The sequence below is a fragment of the Hypanus sabinus genome, chromosome 4 (assembly GCF_030144855.1).
Source record: "Hypanus sabinus isolate sHypSab1 chromosome 4, sHypSab1.hap1, whole genome shotgun sequence".
Classification (NCBI taxonomy): domain Eukaryota; kingdom Metazoa; phylum Chordata; class Chondrichthyes; order Myliobatiformes; family Dasyatidae; genus Hypanus; species Hypanus sabinus.
This window is the reverse complement of record NC_082709.1, coordinates 173,239,915-173,258,490: the sequence shown is the minus strand read 5'-3', so window position 1 is coordinate 173,258,490 and position 18,576 is coordinate 173,239,915. Positions and strand designations below refer to the sequence as shown.

At 41.2% G+C, this 18,576-nt stretch overlaps 1 protein-coding gene across 3 annotated transcripts in view; it reads right to left on the bottom strand.

Moving 5' to 3' along the window:
- hlcs (holocarboxylase synthetase (biotin-(proprionyl-CoA-carboxylase (ATP-hydrolysing)) ligase)) overlaps positions 1–18,576 on the bottom strand; it is a 192,737-nt gene that overhangs the window by 37,067 nt on the left and 137,094 nt on the right. The window contains exons 11-13 of one of the 3 annotated variants that reach the window (XR_009511889.1): positions 6,980–7,164; positions 5,591–5,811; positions 4,582–4,639 (exon numbers count right to left, since the gene is read on the bottom strand). Coding sequence is in view for 1 of the 3 variants with exons in the window: in XM_059968844.1 (XP_059824827.1) it covers positions 6,990–7,164 (175 nt within the window). In the remaining 2 variants the exon portion in view is untranslated. Of the gene's footprint in view, positions 1–4,581; positions 4,640–4,742; positions 5,812–6,979; positions 7,165–18,576 lie in introns of those variants that run through there. The other 2 variants (XR_009511888.1, XM_059968844.1) reach the window with 2 other exon arrangements.

Below are 18,576 nucleotides of genomic sequence, written 5' to 3'. Positions count from 1 at the left end.
TGCACAGTTAAAACAGATGCAAAATACTTATTTACTTCATCAGCCATCTCTGTGTCCCCATTACTACCTCTCTAGCGTCATTTTCTAAGAATCCAATATCTACTTTCACCTCTCCTTTACTCCTTGTATATCTGAAAAAATTTTGTTATCTTCTTGGATATTACTGGCTAGCTTACCTTCACATTTCATCTTTTCGCTCCTTTTTTTAGTTGCCTTCTCTTGCTTTTTTTTTAAAAAACTTCCCACTAATTTTTGCTCTATTACATGCCATCTCTTGACTTCCCTTGTCAGCCACAGTTGTGTTATCCTAACTTTAGAATACTACTTCTTTGGGATGTAACTATCCTGTGCCTTCCGAACTGTTCCAAGAAACTCCAGCCATTGCTGCTCCCTTGTCATCCCCACTGGTGCCCCCTTCCAATGAACTTTGGCCTGCTCCTGTCTCATGCCTCTGGAATTACCTCTAGTTTCAGCCTCTCAAACTGCAGGGTGAATTCTATCATAATATGGTGGCTGTCTCCTAAGGGTTCCTTTACCTTAAGCTCCCTAATCAAATCTGGTTAATTGCACAACACCCAATCCAGACCAGCCTTTCCTCTAGTGGGTTCAAACATAAGCTGTTCTAAAAAGCCATCTCATAGGCATTCTACAAGTTCTCTCTCTTGGGATCCAAAATCAGCACCAACCTGATTTTTCCAATCTACCTGTATTGTTGAAATCCCCTATGACTATCGTAACATTACCTTTTGGACATGCATTTTCTATCTCCCCTTGTAATTTGTAGTCCACATCTGGATACTGTTCGGAGGCCTGTACACAACTCCTATCAGGGTCTATTTAGCCTTGTAGTTCCTTAACTCTACCTACAAAAATCATACATCTTCCGATTCTATGCCACCTCTTTCAAAGGAGGTGATTTCATTTTTTACCTACAGAGCCACACCATCCCCTCCGCCTACCTGCTTGTCCTTTCGACACAATCTGTATCCTTGGATGTAAAGCTCCCAACTATGATCTTCTTTCATCTGTGACTGAGTGATGCCCACAATGTCACACCTGCCCATCTCTAACTGCACTGCGACATCATTTATATTATTTCTTAAACTGTGTGCATTCAAATAAAACACCTTCAGTCCTGTTTTCATCACCTTTTTCAATTTTGCCCCTGTAACATTGCAACTAATTCTACCAATTTCAAATTTGCCCTATCATCTGACTGTCCATTCTGACGGTCTCACTACATATTCCTCTTCTTGTATACCAACTGCCCCATCCTCAAGCCTTATCACTCAGTTTCCCACCCCCCTGCCAAATCATATTAAACCCTCCCCAAAAGTTCTAGCAAACCTGCCCGCTAGTTTATTGGTTCCTCTCAGGTTCAGGTATAACCATACCTTCCCCAGAGAGTATCCCAATGATCCACAAATCTGAAGCCTTGCTGTCCGCACCAGCTCCTTTGCCATACATCCATGCACCATGTCATCCTATTCTTACCCTCACTGGTGCGTGACACAGGCAGCAAATCCAGTGGGTCCTGCTTTTCAGCTTTCTACCTAACTCTCTAAATTCACTTTTCAAGACCTCATCCCTTTTCCTACCTATGCCATCGGTGCCAATTTGTACCAAGACTTCTTGCTGTTCACCCTCTCCCTTTATAATGTTTTAGACCCAATCCAAGACCTTCCTGACTCTGACTCCTGGGAGGCAACATACCATCTGGGTGTCTCTATCAGATATCTTGCGTCCACTCCTCTAACTATGGAATCCCCTATCACTACCGCAATCCTCTTCTCCCCCTTCCCTTATGAGCCAAAGAGTGCCAGAGACCTGGTCACTGCAGCTCCCCTTAGAAGGTCATCCACCCCCCCCCCAAACTGTATTGAAAGTGGTATACTCATTATTGAGGGGAACTGTGCACTGGCTGCCGATTCCCTTTCCCTCTATCGACAGTCACCCAGAAACTGCCTCCTCCAACTTAGCACTATCAATCAAGTCAATTTCCTGTATAGCCGAAAGTCATCGAGCTCCAGCTCCAGTTCCTTAACACATTCTCTGAGGAGCTGCAGCTCGGTGCACCTGGTGCAGATATTGTTATCCAGGAGGCTGGAGGTCTCTCAGAATTACCACATCTCACACAAAGAACACAGCACAGCTCCTGGAACCATCCTCACTACACTATGTACAGACAGAGGAAAAATGAAGAAGAAACTTGCCAGCTAATTATCTCACCGAAGCCTTCCCACTCTAACACTGGTCCACTCACACAACGGCCACTCCAACAATATTGTGTACCGGCCTGGTCTTCCTACGCAAGGAAGGGAATATTTGCAATAGTTGTGCAGCAAAGGTTCACCAGATTGATTCCTGTTGAATGAGGCCAAATTAAGCTGACAAGATCATCCATGATCATATTGAATGTCAGTGCAATCTTGATGAAGGGCTAGGTAACCTCTCCTTAATCCTATTTCCTTATGACTTAGAATACAACCCTCCTGAGTTTAGAAGAATAAGAGCTGATAGACAGATAATGATGAATCTGTGGAATTCATTGCCACAAACAGCTGTGAAGGTCAAACAATTGGGCATATTTAAAGTAGAGATAGATAGGTTCCTGAAGCAGAATGGGGTTGAGACAGATAATTAATCAGCCACAATGGAATGGCAGAACAGATCCAATGGGCGGAATGGTCTAATCTGTCTTATGGTCTTTTAATTTCACTGAGTCATGCACATTCCTTATGGAGTTTAATGGAAGAAAGAGTTTCCTCTAGCTAAGATGTCACAGAGTTAAAATAAAAGGTCAACTGTTCAGGTCATTTAAGGAATTTCTTCACCCTCATTTGCTTAATATAATCATCACATTCAGATTAGTGTATCGCCATATATATCAGATTGCAATAAACTCCTTTGCTCACCTGAAGTTCACAGTCTCTGAGAAGTAGTTGACAGATGTTTTTTATGTAATAAGATGTGGGGATAGTACAAGGAAGTAGAACTGAGGTAAAAGACCAGCTATGAACTAAATGAACGATGGAATAAGAACAAAGGGCCAAATGACCTACATTGCTTCAACAACAAACACAAAAATGCTGGATAAAGAATGCAAGCTCAATTTCAGTGTTTAAGAGAAGTTTGGATAGGTTCATGGATGGTAGGGGTATGGAGGGCTATGGTCCCAGTGCAGGTCGATGGGAGCAGGCAGTTTAAATGTTTCAATGGACTAGATGGGATGAATGGCCTGTTTCTGTGCTGTACTCTTTTATGACTCTAAATAAGCAATCGTTTCATTTGACCCTTCACCAGGACTGGAAGGAAGAGGGCAGAAACCAGAATAAGAAGTTGGGGGAAGATGGAGGAGTACAAGGTGGGAGGTGATAGGTGAGGTGGCCCTCTAACTCCTCTTCTTCTCGCTTGTCCTCATGACCTGCTCATCAGCGTCCTGCGGTTCCCCACTTCATTTTTAATCTGTTGCCCTTTCCTATCAGATTCCTCTTTCTTCAACCCATTACCTCTTCCAAAAATCACCTCCCATCCTCTTACGTCATCCCTCCTCCTCCACCCAACTACCTTCCCCATCATCTAGTCTCACCTGTTTATTAAACGTTGACTGCTTATTTCCCTCAATAGATGCTGCCTGACCTGCTGACTTCCTCTAACATTTTGTGTGTGTTGCTCAAGATTTCCAGCATCCACAGAATCTCCTGTGAATCTACATCTGCTTCAGTTTATGATCGTTAGCAGAAATTGGATATAAATGTATTTGTTCAGTATGATTTAATTTATCTCCGAAGTTTTCAAAGTGCACCGTATTTCAGATCTCATGTGTAAAGAAATGAATTTCTAGTGACTTGACTATCCTATAAAAAGCACATTCCCTCCACCCCCAACATCTCCTTCAGGTCTGTTAAACAACATAACAGTGGGGTTCCTATGTTTGGTGTGGAAGGATTTGGTTGGATAGTCGGTAATGAAGCAAATACAAGGTCGGTGACAAATGATGTGTTTCAATGTAAAACTGCCTGCTGTCAAGACAATGAGAGGTCACGCACACAAAAACAGGAACCCATACAAAGAGGAAACTAAGTTATTCCCACAAGTTCCACCTGTGCACTGACTTGTCCACACTTCATTAGCTTCCATCTGTTAACAGGAAATGAAATAATAATGTATTTTACATTGAAAATTCTTATATTACAATTGTATCGGCATTTGTTTTTTGTTTAAAAACAGTCAAAATAAAATTGCGGAAGAGGTAAAATAGTTGATTTTTCTAATTAGCTAAACTATTAGTACAGCCTTGGGTATAATATTACTGATGATCCATTAGCCTTTTCAGCGCTACTTGCTTTTAAAGTGGAGCCTGAAAGCGATGAACACTTTTTAATCCCACTATTTCTTAAACTATGACGTAACTGAAAGTGTTCATTTAGTTATTAGAATCTATTCCTTCAAAGACAGAATATAACCTTCTGTGTGTTATAAGGCTGACCATTCTTACAAAAAGGATGTAACTTTGCATCCAAACAATGCCACTGGGATATGCAAAGTAAACCTTCAGTAATTGCGAAAGAAATATCAAACCTGGAAAAATATGCATCCGATTGCTTCGTATTACATATAAAACTGCCAATGATCGCAACTGAAAGACAGAGAATAGCAGCAAGATTTTTTTTTAATTATTTAGCTCCAAAAAAAATTAACAAACTAAATATCAGCAGTCAAAATACTGCCAGCAATTGCAAAATAAATGCTGAAATCAACAGCTGAAAATATTTATTGGCCAATTCCACCTTAAAATAACCATCAAGAAGAACATGGTATAAAAATAGAAAAAAAAAGACAAATGTAAACTTGTCCTCACGATTATATCTTTAGTCATCAAAAGGCTCACACATTTTTCACATGTGCGGGTTTTGAGAATGCTTTTTTGCACTGATCATCACAGCTTGCTGTACAGGATGAATGTGAAATCTGCTACTCCCGTCATACAACATTACTCAAAACTTTGGGACAATTTTTAGAAAAGAACGGGTTATTAAAAGAGCATATCAAAAATAACAACTGCAATAGGTTATGAGAAGGAAAATTCTGAGATGTAATTTGTAGAAAATCCATTTATTTTTCTGTAAACATCAAAAATCATTGTTAACTTCTTCAGAAGTAATTTTTCTAACAACCAAGTATTAATCAAGATCTGTTTACAACATAAGAAGTTGTAAACATACAAACCCTGTAATGAGAAATTCAAATTGGAATATTTTCTATAGAACAAATATCAGTTTTTGTTTTCTACATTATTTTGCATTAAAAAAATTCAAAAATAATTATTTGTTACAAACTTGCAGGAGTGCTTGTTGAAAGAAAATTCTAAATAAAAACTCAAATAAAGAAGTTTATAAACATAAGTTCCTATTTGAATACATTTTGTACAGTTGTAAGTTATAAATGGTAAATAAGGAACAATCAGAATAAAAACAAATTAAATCAATTTCTTAGCCTGTTTTCCTAATAAAACAAAATCTGAACATGTGGGCAGTAATCAGTTGTACAAAGGCACAGAATTATTTATATAACCATGGTATTCATCTACCTGTAGTGAGGAAATTTTTATGAGAAGCTGTCAAGTGTCAGACCACAGATGTGAAGTGGGCAGCGTGTCTGAAGAGGTTGGTGGGAAATTCTTGCTCAGGCCTCATTCTCATTAAACTGGCCAGATGTCCAAGGGGTGATCAGTATCCTGCTGTAGTTTGTTGGTTGGGCGCAGAACAATATTTGCCTGTTCAGACATCAGACACTGTCTTCGGGTACATCCTGAGGAGGAAAGGAAAATAGGAAGAGCATTTCCTATTTGTCTTCACATCAAGTAATAATAGCTAATCTTATGCTGAGTTAAGAGATACTTCTGCCAGCTCGTCAACTGTGCTACTGGAAAAGCAGGCTGTCTGAGCTTATGCAGCCTGATCTTAGTCAGGGTGTCTGACAAAACACAGAGTATTTTTTAATACCCTCACATTAACCTTTCCTTATTTAAAGTCAGTCGCCAGTAATTACTGGAACTCTTCAGTAGATTTACTTCACATTTCCTCAGGCACAGGAGAGTGCCTATGAAATTGTAGCCATTCACCTATTTCAAGTTTATCAAGTGCAACTTTATACTTTCATATTTAGGCTACCAAAAAAAAACTTCTTATATTTGGGATACCTTTCACAAGTAACCTTACAAACTTTTTTCTTCCCCTGACGATATCCAGTGGATGTTGTCTACATGGACTTCAGCAATGCACTTGACAAGATCCTACACGGGAGGGTGGACAAGAAGGATCAGGCGCTTGGCATTTAAGTGGTGCATGCAAACCCAACTTCAACGTTTAAGAGAAGTTTCAATAGGTACATGGATAGTAGGGAATATGGAGGGGTGAGGTTGACGGGAGTAGGCTGTTTAAATAATTTGGCACGGACTACGTGGGCTGAAGGGCCTGTGCCTATGGTGTACTTTTCTATAACTCTATGACTCAAATTACTCGAACCTCAGCAACCTTCTGCCCCTCTGGCAGAAAGCTGACCCCTTATTCACCTAACAGTCTTAAATGATGACATTACTGACTCATACCATAACAGAATTAAAAGACATTTATGAGCTTTTCTGTTATTCCATCAGGCACTACGGGACATAGCAGTTAGCGTGACGCTATTACAACTCGGGTGATGGAGCTCGGAGATCAAAACCGGTGTCCACTGTAAGGAGTCTGTACACGCTTCCTATGAAATGCGCGTGCTTTCTGCAGTCTCTGATTTCCTTCCCCAGTCTAAAGACATACACGTTAGTAGGTTAACGGGTCATTGAGAAGCATCCCTAGATTAGGTTAGGGTTAAATTTGGCGTTGCCAGACGGCAGGGTTTGAAGGCCTGAAAGGGCCTACTCCACGCTGTATCGCTAAATAAAATACAAAATTCCAAAAGAACAGATGTTCCACCAAACCTGGTCAGCTTTATTGCTGCTTAGTGACGATAAGATTGCGAAGCATGTCAAACGAGTTCCCATCAGGCTGTACTGTAACAATGTCGTTATCACCTTCCTTTAGAACCTGAAGGAAGCCAGAATTATCCAGTCCAACAACCCAAGCTGCAGGACCATCCTCGCTCCATAACCGTACTTGTGTGCCACTTTAAAAGAAACAAAAAGCAATTAGAAAAACCATAAAAGGTGATCATGTTTACAATATCAGAGGATAAAACAGTCAGTCAGATAAACAGATTTCCCAGTCTTTAAGTTCCAGTGGAAAATGAGGAGTAGTGAGACAGAATTTTTTTCCCTGTATACCTAAACAATGAGTAGCTTTGAGTATTGAGTATTTAGAGTATGATTAATGTAAGGACTTAGTGTTAATAAGAAACTGTTTGCCTGTTGTACAAACTATTTCACTTATATCTAGAGACTGCTGCTGTCCTTACTGGAAGTGAAATCAAGATTCTCACTGACCAAATTCTGATACTAAGTTTAGGTTATACATACTGTACAATGTAAAGAAGCATAATACAAGTAACAGAATATTGGAGTTTGTACAGTTGTGCAATTCCATCCAACAATATGCAACCTGTACAATTTCAAACCAACCTTCACAGGACAAAGACTTCAGTTTTAATTCTTACCAATCTAAAATATCTCCAGGAAATTACTGTTCTTCAGCTCTGCACACACTCAGTTAACCCTAGTCACAACTAAATACTCATCTACATGCTGTCCTTGAAAACAAAAACTGTTGACAAGTTTAAACCTTTACTGTGATAACACCCAGCTGCACGGTCCAGTAGCACAGCAAGTAGCACCTTGCTTTACAGTGCCAGTGATTATCAATCGGGGTTCAATTCCCACCAATGCCTGTATAGAGTTTGTATGTTCTCCCTGTGAGCACATGGGTTTCCTCCCACGTACCAAAGACATACAAGAGAAAATCTGTAGATGCTGGAAATCTGAGCAACGCACACAAAGTCCTGCTGAAGGGTCTCAGCTGGAAACACTGACTGCACTCTTTTCCGTGGATGCTGCCCAGCATTTTGTGTGTGTTGCTCCAAAGACACATGGTTAGAAGTAGTAATTGAGAGCACTTTGGCACTGGAAGTGTGGCTACACTTGCAGGCAGCCCAGCACAGTCCTCGCTGATTTGATTTGATGCAAATAATGCATCTTGTTGTATGTTTTGAAGAACATGTGACAAAGCTAATCTCTATCGTAGAACACAGAACACTATACAGACCCTTTGGCCCATGATGTGCTGACCTTTCAATCTTCTCTAAAATCATTCTAACCCTTCTCTCCTATACAGTACATAGTCCTACATATATCTATCATCCACGTGTCTAAGAGTTTTTTTGAATGCCCTGAGTGTATCTAACATCTATCACCACCCTTGGCACTACATCCTAAGCACTCACCACGCTGAGTAAAGAATTTATCTTCAATTTTTGTGTGCTATTTTTGCTATCTCATAAAGTATCTAGCAGCTAGCCTCAGACAAGACCGAATGCCCCAGGGAAAAGTGTGGGTAACTTGATACCATTGTCTTCTGCTCTAGCAGCTATTGGCATCTTTCATCGTAGACCAATTTCAGATTTAACCAGACTGTCTGCAACTGCTGCATCCCGTTCACCCTGTGACCATCATTAACTTTTAACCTTTAACTCTGCCTTTAACAATAACCAATTTTACAACAACGGCTTCAAACTCTGCATCTCTCAAATCTTCTTCAGCCTCACATTCTTCATTCCTGACTCTTGCACCTTATTTTTTACTCAGTACTTTTCCTAATCATTGGTAGGGTGGACATTCATTGCTAGGTAGGTTCTGTAGTCTATAATCCCCTTTCTAAATCCCTGCCTCTCCAACACACCCTCTTTCTTGAACTCCATGCATTGAATGTTCTGACTCTCAAAATGATAGTTACAGGAATCTATCAGTAGATGGCAGAATGAGTGGAACCTGCTTGGCAATTGCTGAAGGACCAACTCTGTAACCTTCCATCTTCTGTGGGACTGGATCACTTGCTGCTGGGAGCTTCATATTGGAGCTACCTGTTGGCAGGCACACTCCCTTCCAGATTCTGCCAAGATTTTCCCTTGCACCCTAGATGGCAGAGCGGCTTCACATTGGTGACACCTGACATAAATTGGGGGACTGCTTCATTGAGTACCTGCACTCTGTCCACCACAAAAGACAGGATTTCCTGGTGGAAACACATTTCAATTTGACTTTCCATTTCAACAAGTTGGTTCATACCCCCTTCTACTGCCATGATGAGGCCACACTCAGATTGGACGAGCAACACCTCATAGTCTGTCAGGATAGCCTCCAAACTGACGGCATGATGTCAATTTCTATAACTTTGAGTAATTTCTTCCTCCCCCTTCTCATTTTGTATTTCTTATTTTGGTAGCCATCTCAGCCCTTCTCACCTGCCCATCACTTCCTTCAGGTATCCCTCCTCCTTCCCCTTTTTATTCCATGGTCCACTGTCCTCTCATATTAGATTCCTTCCTCTTCAGCCTCTTACCTCATCTACCTATTATCTCCAGCTTTTTACTTTATTCCTCCATCCCACCCACTCAGGTTCCCCTCAATCTGATTTTACCTATCACCTGCCAGCATGTACTCCTTTCTCTCCCCCCACCTACTTGTTCTGGCTTCTTCCCCCTTTCCTGTCCTGAAGCATCAACTGTTTATTCCCCTCCATTGGTGCTGCCTGACTTGCTGAGCTCTTCAAGCATGTTGTGTGTGTTGCTCAAGATTTCCAGCACCACAGAATCTCTTGTATTTATCTCTGGGTCGGTCTAGAGCCCAGAAGGATGGGCACCTTGTTAGGTGCAGTCTGGGACTGCAGACTGAGAGGGAATACAGTGCCAAAGGTTGTGCTTATGGTGGGAGACAAAATGGATGCGTACTGCTCCATGAAAGTTGTTTTTTTAAAAATATATCCATCTTCTTAGGTAAGTGTCACAGAAAACTTCGGTCACTCAATTCTAACAGTCTGGGTCTAATCTGAGAGGGTAGATTAAATTCTCTACTCAAAATCATTAAAAATAAATCATTTCTCTAAGTAATGCTTTGAACACTAAACACCATTGATATAATTACTTCTTTAATGGCTATAAGATGGCTATAATCACTATAGTGGTTCCTATAACTATCATCTTAAGGGTATTAAACACCCCAAAATATTTATCTGTTCACTTATCTTCAAAAACTGGAAGTAGTATAAAGGCAAGTAATCTAAATGCCCTTGAGAAGCTGCTACTAAACTGTTTCGGACCTTCCAACGAAGGAATCTTCAAAACAGTATTAAAGATTTTTTTTTTAAATTAGCTTTATTTTGTCACATGTACATCAAAACATAATTGTCTTTAGCGTCAATGATCGACATGGTCCGGATACGTGCTGAAGGCAAATATCCATGCTTCCATGTATCCATGCTGAAAGTACGTGCCGCCATGCTTCCAACGCCATCGTTGCACGCCCAAAGGAATGAGACCTAGTGATGATGATTACGATTCAGGATGGTGTACAGCTGTGGAGGGTGATGGCATGCCCATGAAAATGAAGATTCATGAGGATGTCATTTGTCTTTCAAAGAAATAGGATAAATAATTGTTAATTAACTTGTATATACTAAATGCGTCACCATTTACAATTCATGGGAAGTTAAGTGGCATACACAAAGATCCCTCTACTCCTTGCATCTTTCAATAATGCCCTATTTACTATTTCCTTGCCTCATGACTCTTCTGTCCTCTCTGTCCCCAATTAATTCATTGATTCTTCTGAAAATTAGATTCTATTTGCCATCCTTCTGCCCAGTCATCAAGATCGATACCTTCCTGCAGTCTAAAGCTTTCCTCTTGGATCAACCACAATTTGTCTAACACTGAAGTCCATATCATTAATAAATTATATGAAAAGTAAGGGACGTAGTACTGAGCCCTGTGGAAACCCACTGTGCAGCCTACTAAGGCACAAAGCCCTCAACTATAACAATTTGCTTCTTACAGCTGATCCAATTTTGGATTCAATTTGCTACTGTCCCGTTGAATTCCCTGGACTGTCAATGTTTTGATGGTCTGCCAGGTGGCACCAGTTCCCATGCTCTCTAACACACCAGAGCCCCCAGTTCCCAACCTCTCTTTAAAGTCAATGACCCACAGTTCCTGCATTCCCTTTAAACTTGAGACTAAAGAGACTGCAGGTGCTGGAATCTGAGCACAAAAAAGCTTTTAGAATTCAGCAGGTTAAACAGCATCTGTGGAGGTGAAGGGATGGCCAGTGCTTCGGATCAAGATCTTGTGTCAGGGTCACCGGAGGGTTTCATTCCTTTGCCTCCACAGATGCTGCTTGACCTGCTGAGTTTCACCAGCAGTTCATTTTGTGTTCCTTTTAAACTCACCTGCTTACTGAAAAATGTATTATGCTCCTGAGTAACATCTTAAAAAAGTGATTTCCAGTCATTTCTCTCCTCCTCCTTCCTCATTTCACATTCTAACTCATTTCTTACCCCTTTCTTCTCTTCACCTGCCACTCACCCTCCTCTAGTGCCCTTCCTCCTTCCCTTTCTTCCACGGTCCACTGTCCCGTCCTATCAAATTCCTTCTTTTACAGCCCTTTGCCTTTTCCACCAATCACGTCCCATCTTCCTACTTCATCCCTGCCTACTCACCCATCCACCTTCACCTACCACTGCAGCTGGTACTCCTCCCCCTCCTCCCAGCCTATCCTGGCTTCTATATCCTTCCTTCCAGTCCTGATGAAGCGGCTTGGTCCGAAACATCGACTATTTATTCCCCTCCATAGATGCTGCCTGACCTGCTGAGCTCCCCAACCATTTTGTGTGTGTTACTCTGGGAGTGATTTAATACTGTGTTGGGAGTCTTAATTGAAAAAGTGTCTAGAACATTGCAATCCAGCACCATGGTAGATTAAGACAGAGTTTTACCTATTTCTTTCCTAAATCTATTAGTGACTTGCCCCAGGCCACCACTACTATGATAGAGAGATCCACACATTCATCATCCACTAAAGAAATAACTTTTCACCTCAGTTCTAAATGTCTTACCCCCATGAATAGCAGTTTAGTTGGACCAGTTTCTCCTTGTTTGACAGTCTTAATTCAAAACTACAGCTAACTCTCCAGGACACTATAATATACCAGTAATGTGCTTCTTGGTCTGTGCACAAAGCCAAGGTTAACTTAGCAAAAGCCTTCTTAACTGCTTGCTGCAGTTGTATACACGAGGAAATCTGCAGGTGCTGGAAATTCAAACAACAACACACACAAAATGCTGGTGGAACACAGCAGGCTAGGCAACATCTATAAGGAGAAGCACTGTCGACACTTCGGGCCGAGACCCTTCGTCAGGACTAACCGAAAGGAAAGATAGTAAGAGCTTTGAAAGTAGTGGGGGGAGGGGGAAATGCGAAATGATAGGAGAAGACCAGAGGGGGTGGGATGAAGCTAAGAGCTGGAAAGGTGTTTGGCGAAAGTGATACAGAGCTGGAGAAGGGAAAGGATCATGGGACAGGAGGCCTCAGGAGAAAGAAAGGGGGAACACCAGAGGGAGATGGAGAACAGGCAAACAACTAAATATGTCAGGGATGGGGTAAGAAGGGGAGGAGGGGCATTAACGGAAGTTAGAGAAGTCAATGTTCATGCCATCAGGTTGGAGGCTACCCAGCCGGTATATAAGGAGTTGTTCCTCCAACCTGAGTTTGGATTCATTTTGACAATAGAGGAGGCCATAGATAGACATATCAGAATGGGAATGGGACGTGGAATTAAAATGTGTGGCCACTGGGAGATCCCCCCTTTCTTTCTCCCAAGGCCTCCCGTCCCATGATCCTTTCCCTTCTCCAGCTCTGTATCACTTTTGCCATTCACCTTTTCAGCTCTTAGCTTCATCCCACCCCCTCCGGTCTTCTCCTATCATTTCGCATTTCTCCCCCCCCCCCCCAACTACTTTCAAATCTTTTACTATCTTTCCTTTCGGTTAGTCCTGACGAAGGGTCTCAGCCTGAAACGTCAACAGCGCTTCTTCCTATGGATGCTGCCTGGCCTGCTGAGTTCCACCAACATTTTGTGTGTATTGTTGCTGCAGTTGTATATTTACTTTTACTAACTCATGTACAAGGATAGCCAGGACAATCTGTACATCAACAGATCCCTATTTGTACAATATTGTACTTCTGTTTTCCCTATCAACATGCATAACTACTCATCAGTCCGTGTTTTACGGCACCTAACATGTGTTTGCCTACCCAACTGGTCTAAAAATTTTTGAATTCTCTCTGCAGCCTTCTCACAACCCCATCCACTTTTGCTGCGCTGGTGCTGTTCGAAAAGTTACATTTGATTCCTTCATGTAAACTGTTCATGAATAATGATCCTCACCATTCCTCAAGTCACCACTTGCTAACCTGACAGAGTCATATGTATTCCTAAGCAACACATACAAAATAATGGAGGAACTCAGCTAGTCAGGCAGCATCTATGGAAATGAAAAAACAGTAGATATTTTGGGCCAAGACCCTTCTTCAGGACAGTCTCAGCCTGAAGCGTCAACTGTCTATTCACTTCCATAGGCAATGCCTGGCTTGCCGAGTTCCAGCATTTTATATGTGTTGTTTTGGATGTCCAGCATCTGCAGACTTTCTTGTGTTTATCATACGTATTCCTACTCTATTACCTGTTTGTCAGCCAATTTTCAGTCAATGCTTGTATTATTTTTGTCCCATGTATTTTAATTTCACTTATTAACTTATTACGTTCAACTTGGCCAACTGGGTTCTGAAAATCCACGCATTCAAAAGTTCTCCTTTATCTATTCTACCAGTAGTATGCTCAAAGACTCTGTAGATTAATTTGTTAAATATTACTCTTCCAAAATTCCATGTTGACTTTGTCTAAGCCCATTGAAATTTCTAAGTAAGACACACAAGCACTGGAGGAACTCTGCAGGTCAGGCAGCATCAATATAAAATATGTCGGAAGACTGTTTGGGGCCCTGAAAAGAGGTGAGGGAGGTTGTGTATGGACAGGTGTAGCACTTAATACTTCACGGTTGAGTGCCTGGAGGGAGTTTAGAGGGGAGGGACGAATGGGACAAGAGAATCGCAGAGAGAGGCATCCCTGCGGAAAGCTGGTTGGAGGGATTGGGGGTTAGAAGTAAAGAAAAGCTCAGTTAGGTTTAGTGGTAGGATCCCTTTGGAGATGGCAGGAGTTACAGAGGATGATGTGTTCAATGCAGAGGCTGATGGGGTGGTAGGCAAAGACAAGAGGGGCTCAATCACTATTATGACAGTGGGAAGATGGTGTGAGCGTGGATGTACAGGCAATGGAGGAGATGTGGGCGAAGGCAGCGTCAGTTGTAGAGAAAGAAAAACCCTATTCTTTAAATGAGGAGGACAATATATCTGATGTCCTGGAATGGAAAGCTGTATCCTGGGAACAGATGCGAAGGAGATGGAGAAACTAAGAAAAGGGGATAGCACTTTTAGGAGATAGGGTAGGAACAGGTATTGTCGAGATAACCATTGGAATTAGTAGTTTTAAAAAAGATGGTTGATGGTTAGTCTCCAAAGAGATCAAGAAAGGACTGGGAAGTGTCAGAGATGGACCTAATGAATTTAAGGACAGGGTGGAAATTAGAGGCAAAGTTGATCAAAATTGACAAGCTCATCATAAAGCAGGGCCAATGCTGTCGTTAATGTAGCAGAAGAAGAATCGGGGACTATAACCAGGGAAGGCTTCAAACATAGTTTGATTCACATAGCCAACAAAAAAGGCAGGTATAGCTCGAGTCCATGCGAGTGCCCACAGTTACCCTGTGGGTTTAGAGGAAGTGAGAGGAGCCAAAGGAAAAATTGTTCAGGGTGAGGACCAGTACTGACAGTCAAAGGGTGGTGGTGGAAGGGGATTGGATGATCAAGAGAGAAGCGGAGGGCTTTGAGGCCGTACGTATCCTGTTATCACATCAACTATAAAAGATTGTAGCATTTTCTTTATTTGCATTAGAGTATCTGGTGTGTACATCCCTTTTGGCTCTTCACCCTTATTTTTAATGATAACTAAACCTCAACCCTCAAATTAGCACCTACTTTCATGCTTTTGACCTCAAGTGCACAGTTCAGTTCTGTGAACGTAACAAGCATTGCCATTTTGCTTTATTCATAATGTCCAACAACATCCATTGCGCATTTAATGTGGTCTTCAGTTCCGACCTAAAAATAGTTCAAGCCTAAAATATTTGAGCACCTCTGGTGCAGGCCAAGAAATCCAAAATCATACAGGCCATCTGTTTTGCAATGAGGAAGGGAATAACCAAAGGTTGTTTCATTGAAGAAAATCAAAAGAAAAAGTGTAGGAAGTGAAAATAAAAGATAAACTGGATTCCAAACTGGCCTGGCGTCATCTCCAACTTAATTCAGGTCAGTCGGACTACCTATTGTTGGTTCACATACACCAACTACAATTTCAATGACTGGATTAATTTGCTTTTAAAATAAGAACGTTCAGAGACCACAGCAAAGAAAAAAGAATAAATCATTTGACGCTTATACGTTCATTTACTCGGGCAGCTCAGGACTCAAGCAGTCAGAAGAATTCATTTGGATGTAAATTTTTCAGCCAGTCAGCTAAACCACTATACTTGTGTCTGATGAATCCACGCTGCGCCACGCCAGCTACAAATAAATGAAAATGTTCAAATATCCTTGTATCATTTCTCAATCTCCACAAAAAATTCCAAACTGTGCAGTCACTATGCGTTACATTCACAGAAGTCCCATTCTGTTCCACACATTGCTTTGAGGACAACATTGATTATTAAATTCTCCAGCTGAAGAAAGGTCCAACCGGCAAACTGAGAGGCTTGGGCGTGCAGATTTTCTGAGCAGTTATCCAAAACTATACAAAGGTATTTTGGAAGCTTTTAGTGACATTATAGACAGTAAGTCTCCCCAAAATTTATGGATTATAATTTTTAAAAATCAGATGCAAAATCCATTAATTTTCTCTTAAGAAAGGGAAAAGTAGGTGAAACAAAACTGCAACTTATTTTTTTTAAATGGTAAGACATATTGCCACCTCACAATTTCTTCTTGGCCTGTCTTTCTACTTGGTCTCAACCACTAGACTGAAATTCAGTACAAAACAAACTACATTTTATTTTCAGTTCCAACATCTGAATCTTTCCCTTTTAATCCAAGTGTTTACCCTCTGTGCGAGTGCAGCCCAATGTTGTTTCTCCAGCACTCGCTATCCTTGGTCTCTATTAGAACGCACTGCCAAACCATACTTTGTTCAGGCAGCTTCTCAATGTGGCCTTTGCAAACAGCTTATTCGAACATAGAACTGGTCACCTTTTTTTTTTAGGAGGATAGGAATTTGAAACAACACTGGAAGCATCTGTGTGCAAAGGCAGGGGAGTTGACATTGTGCGATTCTGTTTCAAATATTCAGCTCTGGTCTCTGATGCCTGCAGCACGTTCCACTGATGCAGAGAACTGAAGGTAGGGCAGTTCAAATGCAAGGGAAGTGTGATGAGATCGACTGAGAAAACAAACGGTGTTTCATCACAGCAGCTAGCTTCAGGTGTAGAAAGCCGCAAAGAAACACCAGGCCCCTTGCAGTGTCTCCTGCTCCAACTGCCTGAATGTGTGAAAGATTCAGAAATAAGTGTTAGTAGACTTGGCTTATTAATCCATTTTTCCCATGACAGAAATGGCTAATATGAGGAGCATAATTTTAAAGTGATTAGAGGAAATATAGGGGGAATTTCAGATGCAAGTCTGCTTCTCACCGCACCCCCCCCCCAACACACACACACAGAGTGGTGGGTGTGTAGAATGTCCTGGCAGGTGGCAGAGGCAGCTATATAAGGGGCACTGTTAGATGTGCATATGGATGATTAAAAAAAAAGGAGGGAAATGTTGGAGGAAAAGGGTAGATTCATCTTAGAATAACTTAAAAGGTCAGCACAACACTGTGAGTGAAGGGCTTGTACTGTGCCAAAATGATTTTCGTTCTTTGTTCTATATGTGTATGTAGAGCAAATCTCACAAATCATGCTACCTGGAAGGAGTTTGGACATTCTCCCCGTGACCATGTGGGTTTCCTCCGGGTGCTCCAGTTTCCTTCCACAGTCCAAAGACACACAGGTTAACTGGTCATTGTAAATTGTCCTGTGATTATGCTAGAGTTAAACTAGGGCTTGCTGGGCGGCACAGTTTGAAGGGTGGGAAGGGCCTATTCCACACTGTACCTCAATAAAATAAATAAATAATAAAATCTTTAGATATGCTGAGGATGTTATCATATACAACAAAAACTGAAACCAGTCCTGCCATTCTGGAGGCAAGAGGAAAGAAAAAGAGGATGGAGTGAAACAGAGAGACCCTACATGGCCACAGGCACTCACTGACTAGGGAGAAATTTCTAATCTTCGACAGAGTAACAGTTCAAATTGATGATTGTGTAGAGGAAGAATCAGCATGCTCCATCATATCACCTCGAAAATAACAGCAACTTTTAGAATACATCTCTGTATAGTTAGACGTAGAATATTTCATAGAACAGTATAGCACTGTATAGGCCCTTTGGCCTGAGATGCTGTGCCAACCTTTTAACCTTCTCCAATATCAATCTAACCCTGCCCTCCTACATAGCCCTCGATAATTTTCTTATATTCATATGAAAATGAACTAAAACTCTTAAAAGATTCTAATGTATCTGCCCCCATCACCACCCATGACAGCGTGTTTCATGATCCCATCACTCTCTATGTAAAAAAAAACCTATCTCTGATATTCCTGCCCCCACCCCCATATATTCCCTTGAGTCACCTTAAGTTTATGCCATCTCGCATTAGCCAAAAAGGGCCTGGCTATCCAACCTATCAATATCTCTTATCATCTTATACACTTCTACCAAGCATCCTCATCCTTAATGCCTGGGAGAAAACATTTCCTCCATTAGACACACTCTCTAATCCAAGCAGCATCCTGGTAAATTTCCTCTGTGCCCTCTTTAAAGCTTCCATTTCTTCCCTATGCTGAGGCAAGTAATTCGAGCAGTAATTTTCCCTGCTTCTCTACAGCGCTTCATCAACTGTGACATAGTCAGTATCAGACAACCACCTCAGGAATACTTACAAATTACTTTCTGTAAAATACCTTGAAACTTTGTGCCTTCATGTATGAGGTGTGAACTTTTAACCATACAATGGATTATTTCTTGTAAGCTCTTCCATATGAAGACAAATAATTTTACATCTGCATATTATAATTCCGATATTTCAAAATGTAATGAATTTTAAATTAACTATCTTTCATTAAAAAGATCCAAGATGTTTCAGCTTCCAGATAGACTCAACCTTTATTTTAAACTTGTGAAGTGTCTAAGCTGTTAACTAAAAGTTGTGATTTTTATGTTCAGTTTGGCAAAGTGATTGACCATCCTGCCAGTGATATCCTTATAGCTCTGTGCAGGGCATTCAAGAATTGATATCTCACAGCAAATCAACATTGTAATCAAGGAA